This window comes from Pithys albifrons, chromosome 4, assembly GCF_047495875.1.
Source record: "Pithys albifrons albifrons isolate INPA30051 chromosome 4, PitAlb_v1, whole genome shotgun sequence".
Lineage (NCBI taxonomy): Eukaryota > Metazoa > Chordata > Aves > Passeriformes > Thamnophilidae > Pithys > Pithys albifrons.
Window position 1 is genome coordinate 41,952,869 of NC_092461.1, and position 23,346 is coordinate 41,976,214.

A 23,346-nucleotide genomic window follows, 5' to 3' on the forward strand; every position below is an offset into this window, starting at 1 on the left:
CACAGGGGGAAGAGACTGAGTCCATCTGAAAGCCCACTGCTCGTCTGTCTCGCTGGAGAGGGACTGAAACTCACTCTGCAGCCAGCCGGGCTGTGACAAAGACACTTAAGTATAACCTTTTCTCCCGGAGGAAAACCTGCTGGGTTTTGTTGTTGTTGTTTTTTTTTTTCTCTTGTGGTGTTGGGGAAGTGGGTTGCACTAGTCTGTTTACATATATATATATATATATATATCAGTTATCCTTCTTGTATTAAAATTCCTTTTCTTAAATTTGATAAAGAGTGGTGTGATTATTGTGGAGGAGGCCCCTCCCCTGCTTGTGGGTAAAACATTTTGGTTTTTCCCCTCAAACCAAGACACAGCCCCATGGCAAGAATGGTGTTAAAGCCACACTGAGGCATAATCATGTTTGATCACTGGGTTCCCTTGAACAGCTTTACAGGTTAGTTGCCAAAACTTAGCTCAGGTTTCTGAACTGAAAGGTGCTGTGTCCTGACAGGTTTAAGGCAGCTAATACTTTGCTAGCACCAAGAATTTAGGGCTTAAACATGCTGTATAGGAGGGAGCAGCTGAAACCTGCAGATTCCTGAGGACCTGTTTCCTCTCTTAAGATGAAGGCAGTAGATCAATATCTCAAACAGGAACTCCATGTAGCCTATTTACAACTGGATAACCAAAATTTGTCAGAACACCATGAAACTGTGATGCTTGATCTAGGAAAGCCAATTTGGCATGTTAAACCTCTCTTTGACTTATAATCCTCCACAGTCATTCTACTTTTTGACACCACGTAACTAATTGCCAGAGAAATGTCACCAGGACAGACACAGGAGTGGGACAGATCACATGCTATCCACACTACACTGCTTCCTTCCAGCCCACAGAGGGCAGCAGTAGGGGCTGCTGGGCAGGGCACAGGAAACTCTCACCTGAGAAACCAGGTTTCCTTTTTCTGCTCCACCACAGATCTCCTGTGAGAGGCCCTTGGCAAGCATGTTGTTCAGTGTCTCTGAGTTTCCCACCTGTGAAATGGAAATAGCACTTTTCCTCTTTCCAAGAGCACCTTGAGGATAAATACAATAAATTCTGAGCTGGTCAGGTTATAAAGGTATCTAGATAAACACCATAATTGACCAAAAGAAACTTAAGCCAGTGGGAGAAAGGGGTACAGTCATGCTAAACTCAGCTGCTTAAAAAAAAATTAAAGACTTTCCATTGCTATTTACTGATTTTAGTGTATCAGATTCACTTTTACTTCTGATGGTTTTCTCTGTGTTTCAACAAAGACTAATGTTGTCATGACCAACTGTACAAATTACAGCTAAGAATGAAATTCAACATGCTCTAACTTTCAAGTTTTTCTCTTTGTAAGATTGAAAATAGCAAAGTTCTGTTTGTATCTCAGTATGAGAACTCATGGTTCACTATTATCTATAGACAAAAACCTGGGAAGCCTTTCTGTATCACCAAGAAAGGCATCAGGACATTTGTGTTCAGAGACCAATTTCACAGTATCTAGACAAAAATGGAACAAATAAGCTATCAGTTTTAAACTCTGAATATTATTTTTTTCAAATTAAGATGGAGAAATTATGAGTGTCAACATTTTTTGAAGTTATAAAGCAAATGCAAAAATATAATGATTAGAGGCAGTACAGTGGGAGTCAGCATTGTCATCTGGTTTTGGAAGCAACAAAGAAAGAAGATGCTGGTTTAGTGATTATCCAGGGCTTTTTCTTTAATTTTTATGAAGGGCACAGATTTGTGTGATCACTGTTTCTGTCTCTCCCACCTTTTACAGCTGTTACAGCTGTATTTTACAGTAGTGTCATTTTACACACATCAGGAGTTATAACCAAGGTACAGAGTCAGAGAATGAGAATCTGAACAGACTGATCCTTGTAGATCAATAATCAACACAGGACCCATGTAATTTTGGATTATTTCTAGACATTCAGTGAGGCAGAAACAGAGACAGGACTCCTGTGAAGCACTTGCTGTGCATAATTTCTGACAAAATTCTAACAAAGCTTTAGCTTTCTAAAACATGCACTTTCATTTCTCTTTAGCAAAAAGCAATAAACTGTTGCTTATCCCTGCAGCTTTTGAAGGAAAGTCTTCTTTGAGGCTCCTTCTCCATATTTAACAGCAGCTACCACACAGTGGCATTCAAAACACCATATAATATTTTCCAAGAGTAGGGACCTGCACGGTACCTTAGACATTGCTGCACTGCAACATCACATCGAGATGGTTGATGAAAACAGTTCTTGGCATCGGTGGTCTTCTTTCTTTCACCTTAAATTAAATGAGATAATTTTTTTCTTGTGTCACTTCCTACACCTTCTGTTCTTTGGAGAGGTCTAAGCTTGTGTCCTTCAAGGTCATAGGCTTGGGCAAATTTTTGTACAAGGAAGAGTGAAAATTACTAGAACCAGCTTGCACCTATCTCCTGTAATACTGATCACAAGGATTATGAATTATTCCCATATCAGAGTATTTGCATAGAGACATCCAACATGCACATACCATTTCTGAGTCACACCCATCTTTTTAGCTTCCAGTACAAAGTAATATCAAATTAACTACTGACTTTTTTCCTTTTTTTTTTTCTTTTTTTCAAAGAATGTATCTGCATGTTCTGGTGTGTCCTTCCTTACATGTTTCTCCAAGTACAGTGAAACCTTTTGCATACTAAAATTCCATTCTTTCATTTCACTTTAGTTGTGAAAGTCATTCTTCATTACTGTAGTTTTTACCTGTATCTCTTCTCTGTCCTTTGTTTGTCTTTGATACTTGAGAGGAAAAGTTCAGTCTTTCCTCACTATGCAAACAGTTTCCATGCTACATTAACTACACTCTGCTATCTGGACTCCTACAAGTAGATTAAGAGACTTGAATAGCACCCATCAATCATGACCTTTACAGCTCAGGTTTGAACTTGGAGGTAAGGTACAAATGCTGACTAAACTTGGACAGCCTTTTAATTGACACCATGTGTGCGATTCATACTCTGTAGATTTAAATGGCTAAACATTAGGATCTGCCCTCCATCATCCCAGCTGGCTGCCAAGACTGTAGCTGTGGCATGCAGAGTCTGTGCTGTGCAGCGCAGTCAGGGTGCAGGATACAGGAGCAACCACATCAAAGATCAGCACCCATTTGAAGTGTTCTTGTCACATACTCTTCTCACTCATATTCATGCAGCATCACATGGCAAAAGAGCTGTAAAACTAGTCACAGATATATACAACAAGCCCCAATGCAATTGTGCCTCCTCAAGAAATTTTAGCCTTAATTTTGTATGTCTAGAATCAGTCAGTTGAAGTCGCAAGGTAGTTTTTTGACACTTTCCAAAGACAGTGTTAGTAACCAGACTACTGCCATAAATATATCAATAACTTTAATGCTGCTTAGCATAAGTCTTTGTTATATACTTTCATCCATATAGTCCAGTGTAAATGTATTTTATGCAATATGAAGCATTTTTAAAAGTTTATGGCTCTATATAAAATCTTTACAACAATTTTCAATGCAACAGAGTATTAGAAAAATGAAAATCAGAGTACAAAATCTTTGGGGAAAAAAAAGATTCAGAAAACAGATATACGAAAACATCCTGTTGTAGTAGCTCAGGATGACCAAGTGGTTCTGTAGCCAGATCGGCTGCCACTCACTGTTGCGTCACCCATAAGAACCTGTCCTGGGTTGGCAGGGACTGCAGGGCACTGCTCAGGGTGGCTGCCTCTTACAGATCCTTGTACCTGACAAGTTTGATAAAGTAACTTCCATGGCAGACACTGTTGTTGGCTCAAGGAGAATGAGTAAGCCCAGGAATTAAGGGAATCCTGTCTTCCCTTACCCAACCATTGCTGGCCTCTGCAGAATATTCAGGTGAACTGGCAAGATGTAGTGAGCAATGTGTTTAAAAAAGACAGGGAGCTTTTATTCTCCCAGTTTATCTATTTGGCACTATTCACAAGAGCAAAAATTATTTGCTACCATTATAAAAAATATGTTTCACCATCTGCAAAAGGGCATGAGTGTAAGGGAGCGGAGCACAATGTCATCATTTAGTTTTGCTAAATCAATTATCTATTTATAATATTGCATGTCATTATACAACAGGATGCTCACGAAAGGATCAGTTAAACTTCATTTGTGTGAAAAGCAAATTCCACAGTAGGCGGACTGCTTTGCATTCCACTGCTTTCAGTGAGATGTTGCACAGGCATCTGTCCAAATAAAAACACCTTTACAAGACCGCAGGTTTAGAATGCAGCAAGTAACACATTGCAAGTATTGAGGTCCGACATTATTCACCATTTGGTAACATTCCATTCAAATGACATTGACTCACATAATACCTAACAAATGCAGCAGCTGAAGTAACCAAAACAAAGCTGTACTTCAACAAAGTAAAACAATGCAAATATTGCTGTTAAACAAAAATATATCATGTATATACACACAACACAAATGCACTGTTTTGTTTTGCCGTATAAATAGATCTGATTAAGCTAACTTCCTAAAACTAATGAACTACTGATTAACAGCCCACAAAAGATTTTTTCTTGTATGGAACATAGTAAGCTTTAAGGATCAGATGACCATAGCCAAATATAGCTATAAAAGAGTATAAAAAGATTTCACTGGATGGTTATTTAAAATATTTTCTCTGTACATCCAAGTTAATTTTATATATATAAATACATACTAAGTTGGTATCTCAAAGCCAGCTTGGGCTCTGACCATGCAAAGAGCAGCACACAGAACATCCATGATTCTACATGGAACCTCAAGACTAGACCTGTGTGGAGTGCATGGTAATGCTGCAAAACATTTAAGGCCCAATCCCAGGATTTAACAAGGGGGAAGCATTTTAGCTGCCTATGCAGTTAACATCTTGGCTTAGTTTTCATTTTCTTCCTCTACTGATGTAGCACTAGAATTCTGTTGTCTGCTAAAAACATCTGTTTATCCCTGAACTCCCTAATACCATACAATGAGTACACTTATAATGTGTACACAATAAAAGTAAATATTAGAAAGGGAAGAGATAGAAACTTGTTGAGAAAATCCTGATTAGGGGTTATTTGCATTTAAAACTGATTTTAAGCAGGAAAAAAAAAAGTCTTTTTGGAATTAGATTACAGTAAAACAGACAAATAGCACTTAATTTGATCTGAAGTGGAACACATGGGTGTTAACCTCTCTTCAACTGTTATTTAGCCTCCATCTCCTTAGTGCCAGGGCTGTGCTGAAACCGTAACAAACTGCTGTTGCAAAGGCAAAAATCTAGAGAAGGAGCAAGGGAAAAAAGAAGAAAAAAGAAAAAAGTTAATCACATTTTTCTACAATTTTTTTCTATTCTAAATGAATATAGGAACACAAGTGATTCAAAAGTTACCCCCAACCCCCCTGCCCTCCCACTCCCGCCGCAATCAAAATGCTTAAGGTAAAGAGGCTTGGGACCCTCTGAAGTCCTCTCAGGAACTTCTTTGTTATAACCCCATTTTATTACTACACAAAATTATTACCCTCCACTTGCTTGCTTCAGAAGACATTTTGAAATAGAATATGAAACAGAATTTCTGCGAAGTTACAGTACAAAGAAAACATGTGTACATGCACTGCATTTCTCAGTTTTCTCTTATCTAGACTGATCAAACATTAATCTAATATTTGTTTTCAAGTGAACGCCTTTACCATCAAACATCTAAGAAGACATCCCTCTAAACAGCAGAGCTCTTTTACTTGTAGAAATACAGAAACAACTATGAATCTGGCCTCCTTGACCAGATATCCAGCCATCAGAACAACTTCCTGAGCAATACCAGGAAACCGCTCCTGCTCCAAGAATTGAATTGGACAGATTTGAACTGAAGGTTATGCCACAAAGAAACAGAATACATAATGATGGATTCTGTCTCTTTGAGGATACAAATTCAATCATAATAACCTACCCCTTCCTTTCCATACAAGTGTTAATTTGACAATAAAGTCTTGAACAGATGCTACACTACACAAGTATCACCTGTACAAAATGAACACATATTCTTTAAATCATGGTATATGAAAGCAATTTTAAAAGACGATGTTAGCAATAATTTATATTTTTTGCCAGGTAGCTTACAGGACTGTTTTAATGAAGTATTTCAAAGGATTACATTTTTTTCTGCATGTTCTGACTTGCTAAATATACACTTTTGCAAAAAAAAAATGCAGAGACACTTAAAGACTACAGTTATCTGATTCACCATTTACAAGCATCTCATAATCGAAGATACTGAGGCAGGTTACAAAAGAGTCTCCTCCTTCCCCATCTTGACAGGGATTTGAGGGGCTTGAAGAACTGAATTCTCTCTTAAAAAAGTAGCATGGAAGGGGGATAGGGTCACTTGGAGTCCTCAGTATCCTGTTGTCAGACAAAATTACTAAAGTGACCAAATATTCAGTGGGATCTGCACACACTAAACTAGGATTGAAGAGGTACACTTCAGGGTAGAATACTACAATGAGATACCTACTTAGTAGAAAGATCTCCCTTGCTACAGTCATAGCTCTGAGACATCACCTCTGTCCTTGTGCCATATGGCCAGACAGATCAGATGTGCTTGAATGTTTTACTGGCAGGTGGGTAATGGTGAGGAACTCTGGACTTGAAGACTGACATGCCCACTTCAACTCTTCAGAGTGTTCATCTGTTTTTATCCTAAGATGAACTGAAGGTGTTAACCATGCAAAATTTTTGGTGTACTTTTAAGTTTAAGTTTGTTTTAAGATACATGCAAAGGGTTTTAGAAGCCTAATAAATATATACTGTTCCTTGAGGTATGCAAGACCCTCTGGATTGAACAAAAAAGTAAGAGCATTAGTTTCAGTTCTTTAAGCTAAGTCTACATGGCATATCTCTACTTGCCTCTGAGGAGTCCAGCCAGGGAGAGCACTAGAGCCTGGTGTATTTTCTGATTCAGCTATGCACACCCACATTAGCAGATACAGTGATTCAGTGATAATGCAACTACAGTGACAAAAATTCATTCTGAGCTTAGAATATCAAGAAGAACACCCTAATAATTGCCATAAGAGACAGCAGGGCCCTGACAGATAAATTTTATGTCTGATGTAGTAAGCACATATGTGGAGCTTCACAAAGATCTAATCCAAGTTTTTTTTTTCTCTATGGCATGCTCAGGACTATCTAAATGGTGTACCAAAAAAGGCAACTGAAAATTTGAGCACAGGCATACTTCATTCCTTGATAAAGGCTCAGTTGTTTTATTTTGATTCAAATAACCACACCTTTTTTTACAAATTACCTTATCTAAAAATTATAAAGTGTAGGGATCATATATTTAAAACACTATGGTGAAGAGTAGCAACTCTACACTGCAGTGAAGAGTAGCTATCACATTAGCTTATGCCAACAGTTTTTGCATGTTGTTCTTAGGCACTAATTGCTGGTCTTGAAGACAATCCTTTCTCTCACAGGTCCTCTTTCTATTCTAGCTTGCTGTTAAGTTCCCAAGTCAAATGGTTGGCTACAAGGACTTACAAGGACTTCTGTTCCCCTGATACAAATACACAAAATACATACCGAAGCTGCTATGCTTATGTTATACTCATGACCAGTTAGAATCCTCTCTTGTGCGGTCGAATTGAATTTGCGGGGAAAGTGATGCAGAGATGTAGTTGCTGCTTGCAGTAGAAAAGCTCCAAAATAAAAGACAAAAGTAGCCCCATGGAAAATAAAGTCCTAAAGAGCAAATAACAGAATCAGTCTGGGCTGCAACACACATGTAATTCTTCTCGTCTCAGTACGAACAAAATCCAACACTGAAACATGAAATGAGCACTGATAACTTTAGATAAGCTGTGTTAAATCCATCCGAGAGCTTAACCTGGACATGTTTCCACAGTAGCTTGCAATTATAAGCAACTCACATTATTAGTGATAATAGGCAGCTTTCCCTCTCCCCAAACCTTGTATTCTTTCTCATTTAGAGGTATGTGCTCATGTCTATGTACACATACTAACCTCTTAGATAAAAAAGAAGGGACATAAAGGCCAAATTTATCACATACCAAGCAGTACAATACAATCTTGTAGTCCCACAAATCCCTCCTTAGCTATAACCCCCTCCATGCTTAAATTTTGTTTCTGTAAATGCCCAGAAACACCTCACCCTTGACACAGCTGAAAATTACTTCCCAATACAATCAGAAACCTAGAATTGAGGCATTTCCTCAAGACTTCCTGACTTGGCTCTACCCAATAGCCAGTAATTAAAAAAAATTTTCATGACACTGTGGAATAAAATGCCTGTGACTTGAGAGGTCAGGTGCTAGGATTTCCTTTAAATATGCTTCTCTCCTGGACCTCTCTAGGCAATTCTCTCCTCTGTGGTGAACGTTAACTGAACATAAGGTTTAAACACCTATGAATTCTGGGTTCTATTACTGACACACATGAAAAGAGTCTGGTGCCTAAGTATCTTTGCAGGTTCTATTTCAGAGTCCAGTGTTCCAGCAGCAAGATCTAAAAAAACATGCCAATACAGTTTTAAAATGTCTAAAATATTTTCCAACATCTCCTTCTGCTATTGAGTCTGAAAAGCTGACATTTGCACTGCACTCAATTCCTGAGTCCATACAACATATACTTTGTGCCTATAACTGTGCAAGTCTGCAAAAGCTACAGACACAATTTTTAGACTATACACAAGGATTTATATGCTTTTTGATTATATTATGATAGGGAGTCTATTTTCAGCATAATGAATTCTTTATGAACTTTACTTGACTGTAATGGACTACAGGTATGCCAAGAGTAAGAACACAGGGTACACTCTGTGTGTCCAGCACAGCAGCAGACAGCATTTTTATGCACTAGAAATTGCCCTGTTACATCCTGACCTACTGCCTGCCTGATTTCAAAGTGAGAATGTGCTGCATTTCCCTGTTTAGAAACACGCGGTTCCTTTGTAGATGTGAGATTTTCTTTTTATTGAAAAAAATTTTCTTTTTAAACTCAGTACTTGTCCCATTTTTGATAGCAGCTAATGCTACTTAAATCACACCCTTGTCAGTTTTGGTAAGTTACCATATAAGCTGCTACTACAGTTCCCCATTCCACCTAGATCAGGACAGACTGCATTCAGAAGAGACACTTTCAGAAGACAAACTCATTTCCTTCCTTCTCCTGCAAAACCCTCTAATTTCCTCCTCCTGGATGCAATTACAGTGAAGCTATATAGCATCAATAAGGCTTCATGTTCATGTGGTTATGGTTTCTGTGATCAAAAACCCCAAGATCTTATGAGGAAATTTTTTTTGGTTTTAGTAATTGTCAGCATGGTACCCAACTCTCCCTTGCCTCCACACTTGTATAATCATTAGAACCTCATACAAAGTGTATGTAAAATACGTCCAGATCTATATGATAAGATGGTTCATATCTAATTTTGTAAATGATTATGTTGTGAGTCAGGCTGTAAAGGACAGTATTTGTCATACCATCTGGTCTAATACTGTGATGTACAGTGATGTGGCTCTCCATAAAATCCATCTTTTCCACTGTGTAGCATCTTACTTTTTAAATATCTTTATTAGCATAAATGTTACAACATAAGGTATTAATATATGCAGGGCTGCATTTATAGTAACAAAAATAGTTTAAGTGTTTCCAGTAATTAATTACTTATTTGCAACAGAAGGTAAAAAAAACCTCAAGCCAACCTGTCAAATGCTACTAAAGAGTTTAGTGCCAAGAAGCTATATAACATTTGGGTACCTAAAAATAGTGGTGAAATGATCTATCTAATCTTAATTTTGTTGACAGCTGAAAAGGGCTGGGTTTCAGCTACCAAGTTAGAGATTTTTTATTTAATATGTTGACTGAGTTATGACACCTTTTCAGATGAAGCTACAGATGCAGCCTTTATACAAGTCATATAGCAACTTCCTGACATAGAAAGTTTTCCAGTAATTTATTATATACAAGAGAAATAAATTAACAGTACAACAAATCACTGTCAATATGAAGTAGCCAATGTGTAACACACACACAGTTGTCATCAGATGAAATTCGTATAGTATTTTCAACCTATAAAAGCCTTTGTCCTTACCCAGCAACTCTTAAATAGATGCATGATTGTAAACTGGCAAACAGTTTCAATGAAACCCATGACACTATTAATTTACTTCAGTTATGCACATGCTCAAGGGCTTTGTTGCATCATAATTTGTGAGGATGTTGCAGCATAAAACCCTGTAAAGGTCTCTAGGATCATAACTCATTATTAACATAATTACTGCCTGTATTGTGCAGGAAAGCTGATGCTGTATTTATGTGTATTCACTGTCAAAGTCCTAAAGTTTGTTTTTAATAGAATCCAGTCTGTTATCACTGATAGGCTTTGAAGTTATCAGAGGTCCAAACTCATGAAGCTCTATGATTTGCTTTAAAGATCTTTTGTTTTAAGGGACTGTCCATGAATAACCAAACAGATTCCACAGATGATAACACTTAAGCATGCAATTCCAGCTATGATCAAGGAAAGTGTCAACAGGAAAACTAAGCCATGGAGGAGGAAGGTGAAGGTGATTAGCAATTACAGACAGCCATAATTTAGTGTTTTAAAAGTTGCAGTCCTTTGGGAAGATTTTTTGAAAATTTCAATTCTGATCAGTTTTGCCAGCCCTTATTCCTCACTTTCAATAATATAAGAGAGTGTGTGATATCATCTCATGCTCAATTATTTGGCTACTAAAACCCAAAGTAAAAAACAATTAATGACATAAAAGGAGCACATAAATTAGCAGTCAGAAACCTGAGGTGCCCATGTGGTTGGCAAAAACTAGAGTAAACAAATTCCCTTTTTTAATAGGAAGGTACAATCTGTGAGAACCACTAGCATAAGCCACAACAATTGAGGAATCAGCAGGAATCAGGTTTTGTCTTCATAATGAAGAATAGTTGAGTAGAGTATAATTATAGCTGTAGTCTCACCAAGCTTCCTCTAAGAAAGGTAAACCTCAAGTACCCTGATAAGATGTTAAGCTATATCATACTGCAGATCATTCTGCCTTTGACCACCTAAGGTCTGATAGCCACTCACCATTGCTGCCTTAGTTTTAAGGAATCAACCCACACATCACTCGTAGACTCTCTTAGGAAATGGAGGGGACCTTCTGGGTGCTAAAGTCCAGTCTGTGCTATCTCAGACAGCCAGATCACACAGAATGTTCACAAATACATCCCTTCCTCTACAATATTAGATGTATTTTTCTACACTGCATTATTCACAAGGTGTTACTATCACTACTGTGATAGCAAGAAATTCTCTGATTTCCAGTCCACAATAATTTCTGGCCATTTAAACAAATTTGTTGTCATGCCCTGTTAAACTAGTCCTCTTCCTGCTGCTCAAGCATTTTATGTGCTCACAGAGGACAAGTGTACTCCTTCAAAGAGTGTCAAAAGCCTCCATCATAAAACAGGTCCTGTATTTCCTCTGTCACCTTTGGAATCCTATTCTTTCTTTTTCTAGTTTTGAATTCATCTGTTTTGAAAATCTTTCCACTGAAACAGAAAGCCAGGCATTAACACTTAGGATCAGCACTTTCTCATTAAAGGATTTTCAGTTTATAAAACAAAGGGAATCCTTAAACAGAGAAAAAATCTTACCGCCTGGTTCCAGTTGACAGCAATTCTATTTGCATAACCGAAGAGGAACACAGAGAGAAACACAATGGACAGGAACCAGGCAGTCACCGCGACAAACATTACCCATCCCTGCAACACTGGCAGTGGGATTTGGGTAGAAGCAACCAAAATCCAGGCTATTGTTCCAAACAGCTGCAAGGGAAGGAATACAGAGAATGAACTGAGAGAGAACTTTTCTTCAGTCCTTTCTGCCTAAGAACTGATATCACACATTACACATCATCAAGTACTTTCAAAGTACTCATGGAGGCAAAATCCTCTTCTCAGAAATGATAGTTACTAAATGGTGATAAGATGAAGCCACTCTGAAAATCCAGAAAGTTCTTAAAATAGTCTTGAAAATGGGATTTATGAACCCAGGTGACGTGTGTGCTGCTGCTGCTGAAAATTTTACCCTTGCTCTAGTTTGGAGGAAAATAAAAGAAATGTGAAAACAAAAAAATTATCATGAGAAGGATATACTTCAGACTTTGACTTAATCTCATACTGTTTAGTTTTGTAGTCCTAATCAGATGAGATATAAAAGAGATGAAACTACTTCTCTTTTTCAATGTCTTTGTAGTAATAAACTGAAAGAGAACACATTGAGCAATAAAGTGAAAGAGAAAACTAGCATACAGAATAAGGCATGTTGTAAATGATGTTGTAAACATGAAAAAATATACAGCTTTCCAGAATCTCATAACTTGAGGAAGAATTCAGTACTGCCAATTTTCATTTCAGCATACTGATCACAGTGAATGAGTGAGAGGGATGCTGTGCCATGATGGGCAGAAGAAGAATTTATATGTACTCTAAGACTTCCCTGGTGTAATAAACTCTGGGCATAAGGAAAGATCCTATTCCTTCCTGCAAATCCTGCCTCTTAACAAAAAAGGATAAATGCAGTGAAATCACAATTGCCATCTGAAGTATGTTCATTTATTACAGAAATATTTAACTTTATAATCCGATCTGCTGAATAGCGACAACTACAACCAATTTCCAAGCAAGTGACTCCTTTCCTGTTTAAATTCTACAGATTTACAACCAGGAAGTCAGAGGCTACATTTTCAGAATCAGAGAACCTTTCTTTTGTATCGCGGCTGGATGAGAGATACTGTTCAAAAAACACCTGCTATAAAATTAGTTGGTTCCTCTCTCACGTTACTTTGCAGTAACATATATGTAAAGATGCATTGCTAGTCTCAGTTCAAAACTCCCAAGGGTTTATGTGTTAAAAGTTGTTCTGTAGGGTTCCTTTTTTAGCTGCTGTAAAGAACCAACTTTCTCTAGTTTCAGAAGACTGCAGGTGCAAATCTGTTACTCCGTAACCAGATAGTAAGGGACAGTGAGGAAGCAAAAGGGATAGCAGAGAAAGTGTCTGTTAAACAAAAAAACAGAGACATGAAATATTTTCATTATATTGAATGTGCACACTTGCAGGGTTCTTTAAAAATAAATTTAGAAAGGTATTGTAGAGACTGCTAATGTCAACACCCAGTGTTGTGCTATTTCCCTCACACTACACCTGTCCACTTCAGCTCAGCTGTCAGAAACACAATAGGTGGGCCAACCTATTTAACCTTTTGTCCCTACTGACTCAGGGCCTGATATAGTGCCTGGACTTGTGTTTCAAGCTCTTTGCTCAGGTGGAGCTGCATATCTTATAGGGTGGGATGCAGCTCACAAGCTGGGACCCAAGCAGCATTCTGCTCTGACCCTAAAAAAAAAAAGCAAAACAATAAATAAAATCAGGTAGGTTGTACCAAGGTTTTGGGTTTTCTTTTTTATTTTTTCTTTCTCCTTTTACTCCTGCTAATCAGTAGGAGGGCACTGCAGAGCCTCATACGCGGCCATAGCTCAAAGGTCTCAGCCCAGTGTACACCAGTGAGGACTTACACACGTATGACATGAAACACATCTGCAAGAGCCCGCACAGGACCCATAACACGCGCGGGCAAAACGCGGAGCAACTCTCCATGGGGCGCTTTTGGGTCTGGGTCGCAGCGGGGTTAAAAGTCCTCGACAATGCCGCGAAACCCACCCTCGTGGGGCCGCCCCCGGCCCGAGGTGAGCGCGTCCGGCGGAGCAGAGCCCCGGACACTGGGACGCTGGGACACCGGCCCCTCCGGGACACCTGGACACCAGCCCCGAACATCGGCCCCTTTGGGACACCGCCCCTTTGGGACACGAGTACCGAACATCAGCCCCCTTGGGACACCGGCCCCCCCGGGACATCGGGACACGGGTCCCGAACCCCGGCCCCACCGGGACACCGCCCCCCCCTCCGTCCCCGGGACACGGAACCCCGGCCCTCCCGGGACACCGAGCCCCCCCGGGACACGGGTCCCGAACACCGCCCCCCCCGGGACAACCCCCCACCCCGGGACACCGAACCCCGGCCCCGCCGCCCGCACCTGCCCCGCGCACAAAATGGCAGGTGAGCAGCGCGGGGCGCGGAGCTGCGGCTCGGCCGCCCCCGGGGCAGCGGCACGGAGAGCAAGGAAGAGCGAGGCGAGGCGGTGGCCGCTTCTCCCCACCCCTGCCCGGTCCCCTCAGCGCACTCACGATCTCCAGCACGATGACGGCTCCCGAGAAGGTGCGCAGGATCTCCAGGCCGGAGGGCAGCGTGACCCGGGGAGGCGGGAAGTAGGGAGCGGGGTTGGGAGGCGGCGGCATGGACGAGGCTCCCCTGGGCAACATGTTGCTGCGGCGGCGGGAGCGGTGCCGAGCGCGGCGGGGCCGCCCGTGCCGCGGCCAGGTGGGCGAGGAGGCGGCGGCAAGGGCGGGGGCAGGTGCGGGCGAGTCGGTCCCGTCCGCCCCGGCCCCCAGCCCGGCCCCCGCACCGCCCCCGCCCCTGCCCGGCCCGGCCCGGCCCCCGCACCGCCCCCGCCACGCTCGGCACTGCACCTGCTGCCGGACCCGACCAGCGCCAGTTCCCCTCCTCGGAGTGCAGCGCTCCGCGTTCACAAGTCCTAAATCAGCCCCTCCAGTCTTGGGGCGTGATTTCCTAGTGTCACCTTGCAAAAGGTTGTTATTTCCCTTCCTGTTAAAGATATTTGGGGCTTCGAAATTGCAAGTTGCACATTGTTTTTGTGTTTAAAGGAACTACTTAATTGCTCATTCAAAATACTGAAAACATTTCACGTGTTTCTTTTAGTTCAGTCCAGCTCAACCGTGCACAACTACTTAAAAGTAAATGAAAAATATTGTAGAAGTTTTGGGTAGGTGAAGATCTAAAGGGGTACACATTCACCAGAGACCACTTATAATGCATTTTTTTTTACACTTCTTTGCATTCACATCTTCCCCAGATGAAGGATGGGGCATTATGCAGCAGTTTTGTTATTTCTCCCAGTGCGACTTAGGAAGGGGTGTCCTGACTGCGGGATAACTGAGCACTGTGTCACCCACTGTTATCCCATGCTATGTTTCTGGATGTTTATCTTCAACACATACAGCTTTTAAAGATTACATTTTAAGAAGGTTTCATGCAAGGGTATGTCCTTTTGTCATGTGAGAAATGCCACAGCCTGACGCCTGTCTTTCCACCCCCAATCCAAGCTCTAGGTGGAGAGCAGTTGGCTCCAGTAAACACGACTCATCCATGCTTCTATGCTTCTACCATACCAAGAATGTAAAGAGGTTTGTGATGCTTTTAAAATGCAGTAATAGCTGCTTGACTTTGAAATAATGGCTTCTAAAGGAGGTAGATGCAACAGTTTACATTCTTTCTTGTGCTCTCTTGTCCCTATGCCTCTTGTAGCTGGATGCCTCTTGCACTCTTAGGTAGGAGATGTGGGATTAAATCCATGTTAGGCTGAGAAAGGCACTTAGCTCAGCCTCCCCTCTTTTCTGAGTGCTTTACCCCATCAGTAATCCAATGACATAATATTTCTCCTCTAGACCTATTTTAAAAGTGAACCTTGTGTCCCATCCTTTTATCTTCAGGAAAGGACTACAGGCTCTGAAGTACATGCCTGCAGGACCTGATTTGGGTGTTTTTTGGAAAGCAGCGATTCAGACTTGTGCCTAAGTAATTAGGTGTAGGTGGTTTGTTCTTGGGGTTGCATTGTGGAGACCATATGTCCAATTAATTTCACAGTCTGGCCCTAAATCTGCTGAGACTACCCTGCAGAGGAAGAAATCTGAGTGGGTGGAAAGCTAAGTTGATCAGTTTATGATTATCCTTATCTTATACAAAGGAAGTACAAATAAGACTTGATCATAAACATTTCCAGTGTTCTTATTCAGCTGCGCAACAAATGTCTGTGAACTCCAACAGCATTGGATTTTACTAATGATTACGTACCATGTGCATTCACTTTTTCTTGCTTGTAAATACCCTTCCTTTTAACCTTCACATTCCTTTTAACATTTATGTTCTAGAATTTTAGTATGTTTTCACAATGAAGTCTAGATTTCACTGGAAGGTGCCTATGGGTATACTAAAAAGATTGGTTGCAGTGCTTTTTCCTGAATCCTAATAATTTAAATGAAATTGGCTATTTAAATTGTTTTAACTGTGTTCAGTCAGGATGCACTACAGCGTCATGTGGGATTGCTTTTTTATGGATTCATGAACTGTTTGAATCTTCAAAGATCTGGATTCTTTAAGAGATTAGTGTCAGGATTGCGTTTTTAAATTTCCATGTCAAAAGCACATGTTTGTGTTGGACTGCTTTTTAATAGCATTTTTATATAACTAATTGCATCTTGGCATGTGACAAGGTAAACTAATGATACTGCTTCAAGTCCACCAGAGTCACCAAGTAGACAGAAGTATATTGATTCACTCTCCATAGGAAGGTCTGTCTATACAACCAAAGGGACTAAAATCTGCTCTAAAATGACAGTAATGTAAAGTCCACACTCTCTCCTTTTCATATTCTTGTGGTTATGGCAACCTAACACCAAGCTGGCATCATCACAGAACTACAAAACCAGTTGCTATCAATTTTAGATTATGAAGAATAATTGATGATTTAAATTCCTTGTATAGTGATGTAATATACACATATCTTATATATAGAAATTAAAATATCTGTTTTGGAATGTGGTAATTCTCCCCCAAGTGAGCAACCATTAAAAATGCAGAAGCTATTAAAATCTGTAGTCAGCCATAATAAAAGATAAAACAGTATTTTGAAAAACCATAGACATATGTCATGCTCAATGTGAAAATTACTTATACAGTAGTCCTATGCTGCAAGACTCAGACTACCTTTTGGGATGTGTGGCATGACACTTCTGGAAAAGGTGAATACTAGTAAGGGTACTAGAGTAACAGGAGAAAGTGTTGTCCATGTAAGAATTCATGGTCCTTAACACCTTATCTGAGTACGTTATCAGCAGCACTTCAGGAAGAGATGTAATCTCATGTTCCATGTTGCAGTGTGCACAAGGGTGGTCTGTCAAAATGGCCTAAGGGCTAGTAAAGAAAAAAACAATAAATGACAGTAACCTTATTCTCCTGTGGCTCTGTTTACACGTAAACAGATTTTCCCAAGCCAGAGGAGAGCAAAGCAAGGTTTTTCTGATAGTATTAGGCTCTGCTTCTTGATTCATGTTACTTTCTTGTTCTGGAGGAAGTTGCCTCCAAAAGTCATGTGTGTTTCTTTTAGATTTGCAAAATTGCTCTTTCTTAAGAAAAAATACCAACTCTCTTAAATCCCATAATTAGTTACACATCAAAAACCAGAAAGCCTGAGGGTGGTCATATAAAATGCAGACTGTTTTGTTTATGGATGAATTAATTTAACATGCTCCTGGAAATTGCATGCAGGGTTCTGATCTCACACTGGTACAAACTCTGGAGTCATACTTCTTTAGCCAGTGAATTAAATAGGCATAGAACTTGTTTCATAAGATAAGTGATAAGGAAACCTTTTAGCGTCATTTGTATACTGTATTTACTCAGTGGTAACAGAACTTCAGGGTCAGGGTGGCACCTATGCATATAATGAATTAGTGTGCAAATACGACTACAGTGTTGAGGAAAAGGGAGAAATAGCTGTTGAAATCTCTCACTTCATCCAGTTAAACTGAGCTTGGAATGTGTGCTAAAGAGAGGAGGTGAAGATAAATGTGCCACCTGTTTGGTCCTTGAGTCCCAGGGATGGCTGGTTACCAAACCAATCCCTAGAGTAGCTTAAAGCAGTCTCAGAGCTGCTGTAAGCATGGATTTCTGGCTGGCTCATAAGGCTGTGGTGGTACTCTGAATATGGCCTCTTCCCACAGAAGTGTGTTCTGTGCCCGGAGTTGTGGGATAAAAGGCATTGACCTGGCTGCTTTGGCTCTCCACAGTCTCAGGACACCCTTTAAACCAAGAAATCCTTAGCTGGCTGGTTAAGGGTATTTGAGGGTCCTTTCACACAGGTATCATCACATAGCTGGGAGGCTGGTGTCGAGCCAGGGGCCCTCCTTGGAGGAGTAAGCTGGTGTTACTCAGAACAGTCTGAGTTTTCTGACCTGTTCTGATAACATCATTTCCATGTTCCTAAGGTCACCAGCACTTAATTTGTTTGAGTTGGTGGCACTGCTGTTCTCTACCACCATAGTAAAAGGTGCAGTCAAAGGGTGGATTCTCCATTAATTAACTTTGAGGAACTGCTTTTAGATGTGTGAGGGTGCAGCAAAGGTAAAAATGCAAAATAGTAGCCTAGTCATAGTAGCAGAGAGGGAATCTGGAACTGGCATGGTGCAGGAGATGGGGTATGTAGAGACAGGCATGGCAGAGAAGAACAAAGTTGCCTAATGGGAAAACAACTCGAGCAGTCAATGTGCTGCTCTTGGCATAGGTGACCCAACAGGAAAAACTATTTGTACAGATCATCCCCAGAAGGGAATGTGGAAGTCTCAGAGTTACAAACTGGGAGCATAATTTTCTTGTAGATGAGAGATGAGTAAATGGCACCAACTGTTTATGACAGAATTGCCCAGGCAAACCAGCAGATGGCCTGCACAGCAGCAATACGTAATGTTTTCGGTTATTCCCTGTCCCCCTCCTGCTTCACGACGTAAAGGAGGACCAGTCCAGCTGGTTGTAGAGTAGCTGAAGTTCAGCAGCATGTGCTAAGTGCTGCCAGTGCAGGATGCATCACAGCACCATGCTATTGGCACTGCTGGTAGTGTGGGTCTCTACTTACTCTGTTATTCCTCAAGACTTGATGTACTAATCTTTACTCATAATGTACTGGCCTCTAATCTTACCTGTGGTTGGTCAGGAGTATGAATCTATTGTTTTGGTGAACTATCAGTAATGATGGGAAGTCACCCTTTTCCTCAGTTGCAGCTTGTTTGCCTTTTGGGGACTGTTTGTTTTATTGAGCAAATTCCTGGCTAAAAATCCAATAGATAGCAAAGGATAATTGAGCAAAAGACAATGGTGACTTTATTTTGTGATGAATTTATTCAGGATGGAGAAGCAGGGAGACATTAAAATATGGTTGTAAAAAAAGCACAGTAATGGTTGTAAATATAAAAATGCTGCTGCAAGAGGGGTGAGCCTATAGATTTCAAAGCACTCAAGACATTTAGTTGTAAATAAGAAGGACTTTTCACTGTTAAAATGTATGCATATAATTAGGCCTTATCTGATGACTGTTAGTAGGATGGGAAAGAGCTATTTGTATGTATGAACATCTTTGAGGGATATACAATCAATATTGATAGTTAGTTTCAGTTTGTTTAAAACAGCAAGGTCTTATTCTACTGACATGTGTTGTTACTTAGAGTAACTACTGGAATTACAAGGCTGAGAGGGAGTATTCAGCTACCGAATCACAGACAGACCTGAAATCATTTTACTGACTATGCATCACTCCAAGCGTCCAGTGCCTCTGGTGTTCACAAACTTCCTCGTGGTAGGTCAAACTGCACATAAGCCAGTGTAACTTAGCTGCTGCCCAATGAAGTGACCTCATTCCCCCAGCCATGGTTTCCCTCTGCCTCCTTTGTATCAAAGCTAATGAAAGCAAAGGTACAGAGGGGGTCAGATCAAGGCAAAACTATTCCTTGTTTCTCTTCGATTTATAAGGTTTGTGCTGAAATTAATTAATTTTAGTACTAACAGAACAGTTTAAAAATAAACACAAAACTTATCAGTCAGACACCCTGCCACATTCTATTTTCTTTATGGAATGTACAGTGCATGGATGCTTTTTCTCTTTTAAGATGATAGATGGAAAGCCATTATTAGGATTATTTTAGATAAGAAATGCTGATGGTCTGAGCAATGCTTCTACATCTTTAGACACTTTACTGCTGTGCCCATATGCAGTAAAGGGAAGAATTAAATTATCACAGTGATCTCTTTGTACTGGAAGAAATTGATTTCATTACGAAATTCAAACTGTTCATAAGAAGGTATTTGAATGTTCTTTTGTATAGGTGATTTTAGGGAAAATGTTATCTGGAGTGTATTTTCTTGAATGAAGTTTACAGCATTTTACATCCTGGGGGACTCCAAGGGTCTTAACTGAGATGAATGGATCACAATATACAGCATTTATCTCACTTTTTTTACTTAGAGTAAGCACAAATACACACTCTGTAACCTTGAACTTTAGCTTATGAACTTGCCTGCCCATAGGACACTCGGGAGTTTTCAGAAGCTGGATACTCCTTATAGAACAGGAACCCAATTTCTAGTGCTTGATTTTCTGATGTCAGATTGAGAAATGCTTCCCATTGATGTGCTTACATCCTCTGAAAACCAGCCCTGATACTGATGGCAAGTTCCAAATAGTAGCTGTTTCTGATTCACTAAGTGCTGAAGCTACATCAGAAGTTAATATACATAAGAACAGTATCTTTATTTCAGGGAATTACCGTGAATATATGTTTTCAGGCCTATCTCATCTATTTAGTTCCTACTGAACCCAAGCCCAGATTCTTTCACAATGCTTTGGTAAGTTCAAGCATTTGATCGAGTAGGTTTTGATTCACAGGGAGGCAAACAGATTTTATTTTTTTTTTCTTTCATAAATCCTAAACCAGTTAAACTGCATTCCTGTTGGCCTGGCATCCTTCATGAAGAAATAAGTGTTACACACAGTATGTATGCAATTTCTGGATAGAAAACAATCTGTGGTTCTACTAGCAGGTTTAGCTTATGAATCATCAAGGAAGGTGAGGTGGTTCATGCTGTCCTCATGTGGAGACACACTCTGCAAAGATGTGGTTTAGACTATGAAAAATAAGTTAAAGACCAACTATCTCACATTCCCTCCATGACTTTAAATGTGCCAATCACAGAATTTATTCACACATGTAATGAATATTTTATTTCTTTCACAGTTGTTGATGGTTTCTGGTATTCATTAATGTCTTTATGCTTTGTTTCCTGACATCTTTCCACTTCTTGCACATGCTCTTATGTAGTGGGTGTTTTCATACACTACAGTAAATACCTCCTCACAATAGACTTGCACATTGTTTTCAGAGGTACTGGATGAGGGTAGAGAATTATGTATCTGGAAAATTTTATAATTCATTTACAAGGCAGTAATTAGTAAATAAAACTAAACAAACTTTAAACAGCAGCCTTCCTGCACCTTTAAATGAAATTATTCTTCTACCCTGGAATCTGATTTGGAATAGGACCTTATGTTCCCATATCCTTTGAAGTGTTTACAATCTTTAGCAGTGCATTTCAAATACTTGAATGGCTTTGCCATTTTCTGCTTCCCAGTAGTTTTGTGGAGTTATTTAAGTAGCTTAAATTTTAATCCATAGGTATTTGGAAGAAGGATGAATCAGTGGTCAAAAAACACAGCTCATTAATTTTACATAATAGCAAAAGAGTAAATAGGTCAGTATGCTGTGCCTTATTTTACTAATAGGATAGTCTAATTGTTGTGTAGCTAGTGTTTATAGGGTACTTTGAAGGTGCAATTTTTTGTACAGGACTAATGTTTTGTTCATGCATTTCTACATCTAGCTATACTCAAAAAGAAATACTTTACCTTGCATGAATTCCTTTTGGGTTTCTGGTGCATAGAGAAAGACACCAAGCTGGGTTTCAGCTGACCAAGTGCCTGTGTGTATCTCTAGTTACCTGGCTAGATCCCCCACTACAAACAGGAAAGAAATAGCCACCTCTGAGGAACAATTTGTTTTGTACTAAAATACATATCTCAAAACAGATCATATGAATCATTTGTGCTCTGTTTTGTCCTTGGTTTTGCAGAAAATGTATTTCTGCTTCTTCAGGTTCTGAGAAAGCTCTCTCTTGCATATGTGAGCTTGCATTTAAAGCATTTTCAAGACCTAGAAACTGGCTCACAGTGGGAAAAAAATTGACGAGTTCACATGCCAAGCACCTTTACTTAATCTTCTACTGAATGATTGATCATCATTGTTACTCCTTCCACCTTCCACATAGTGGAGTGCTCCATGTGCTCAGGGAATGTTGAGGGGCAACTCATATAAAGCCTTCTGTTGTATGAAGGTGGGAAAATTAGACTCTCCTGTTAGACAATTCATTGCTGAGGGATTAGTAAGATAACAAAAGCTTGAAACATCTAGTAAGGGGTAAAAATGAACAGGGTATTCATGATTGAAATCTGTTTCCAAAAAGGCATTACTTACATTTGTCATACTCTTAAGGATTGAACTATGTCTGCATTAATAAAATCAAAACAATGATTGGCATCTGGCCACTTTTATAAAGTTATGTCTATTTTGTAAACCACATGAACAAAGATAAATATGACAAAAGAGGAGATGTTTAATGAAATTGCATCATCTGAGAGGGTCATGGCTCTGCAGATGCACCCATGATGTATCACACCAGTGAAAAGGTACAGTCCCTTCACTGCCCCAGGTTCTGCAGATCTACACTTGATCAGTCACAGGACCTCCATGGAATTTAAGCATAAGTACATCACTGAGGATGCTGAGATACAGCACCAAGGGTCCTAGGGATTCAGAACTCAAAAATGCACATGTCCACATGCACTGCCCAGGCATGGAGAGTTTTGTGTGGTGAGCCAATCTGCTTCGGTAGGTTGCCGCTGCTCTCTGCAAAACAGGGTGGCGCAAGTTCCTGGTCCCACCCACCTAATGACAATCAAGTGAAACTTTTCCTCCTTATGTTGAAAGATCCACATGGAGAAACCTTTTCAGGCCAGGAATGGGTGGGGCCTTGGGTCTGCAGTTGGGCACGCTACATGCAGCAGGTAGGCAGAGAAGTCTTACAATTTAGTGTTCTCCCTTACCACAAACATAAAAGAGACCCAGATTAAGTTACTGCTTTGATCTTGCTCATTCTTTCTTCCCCATGTTGAGTAGGTTACATACGACTTTAATAAATGTCAAAAGAGAGAGGAAAAAAAGAAATAGCAATTCACAGCTTCTGTACCTGTGCAAACATTAAATCAAGGCAATCTAGAGCAATGCTTTCCAAATAACCGTGTTAATCCTTCTGTCTGTGAGACATTTACTATTTTTATCATCATACATAGTGTCAAACTGGATCTCATTAACCATTTCAGTCAGCTGAACTGCCAACTGCAATGTACTATTTAAGACTATATGTGAAACTAAATAGGGATGTCTTTATATTCTTGTGGCTGTGGTCAAGAATGTGGCAATCCATTGCTCTAAGTGCTAAATTTTTTTTTTTAATT

The 23,346-nt window shown here is 40.0% G+C and overlaps 1 protein-coding gene across 1 annotated transcript; it reads right to left on the reverse strand.

The window, feature by feature from the left end:
* Nucleotides 1-3,386: 3,386 nt before the first annotated feature.
* Nucleotides 3,387-14,668, reverse strand: MAL2 (mal, T cell differentiation protein 2). The gene is made up of 4 exons (XM_071553942.1): nt 14,282-14,668; nt 11,693-11,863; nt 7,601-7,759; nt 3,387-5,298 (listed from the first exon to the last, which is right to left on the reverse strand). Exons 1-4 carry the CDS (start codon nt 14,414-14,416, stop codon nt 5,218-5,220), a joined length of 546 nt encoding a protein of 181 aa, XP_071410043.1. The 5' UTR covers nt 14,417-14,668; the 3' UTR covers nt 3,387-5,217.
* Nucleotides 14,669-23,346: the final 8,678 nt, after the last annotated feature.

What these genes read in the sequence shown, in the direction of transcription:
- MAL2 (XM_071553942.1), bottom strand. Translation starts at nt 14,416, where the DNA reads ATGTTGCCCAGGGGAGCCTCGTCCATGCCGCCGCCTCCCAACCCCGCT. An exon ending in CTGTCAACTGGAACCAGGCG is followed by an intron (nt 7,760 to 11,692) that starts GTAAGATTTTTT and finishes TTTGCTCTTTAG; the next exon opens with GACTTTATTTTCCATGGGGC. An exon ending in ACATAAGCATAGCAGCTTCG is followed by an intron (nt 5,299 to 7,600) that starts GTATGTATTTTG and finishes CTCCTTCTCTAG; the next exon opens with ATTTTTGCCTTTGCAACAGC.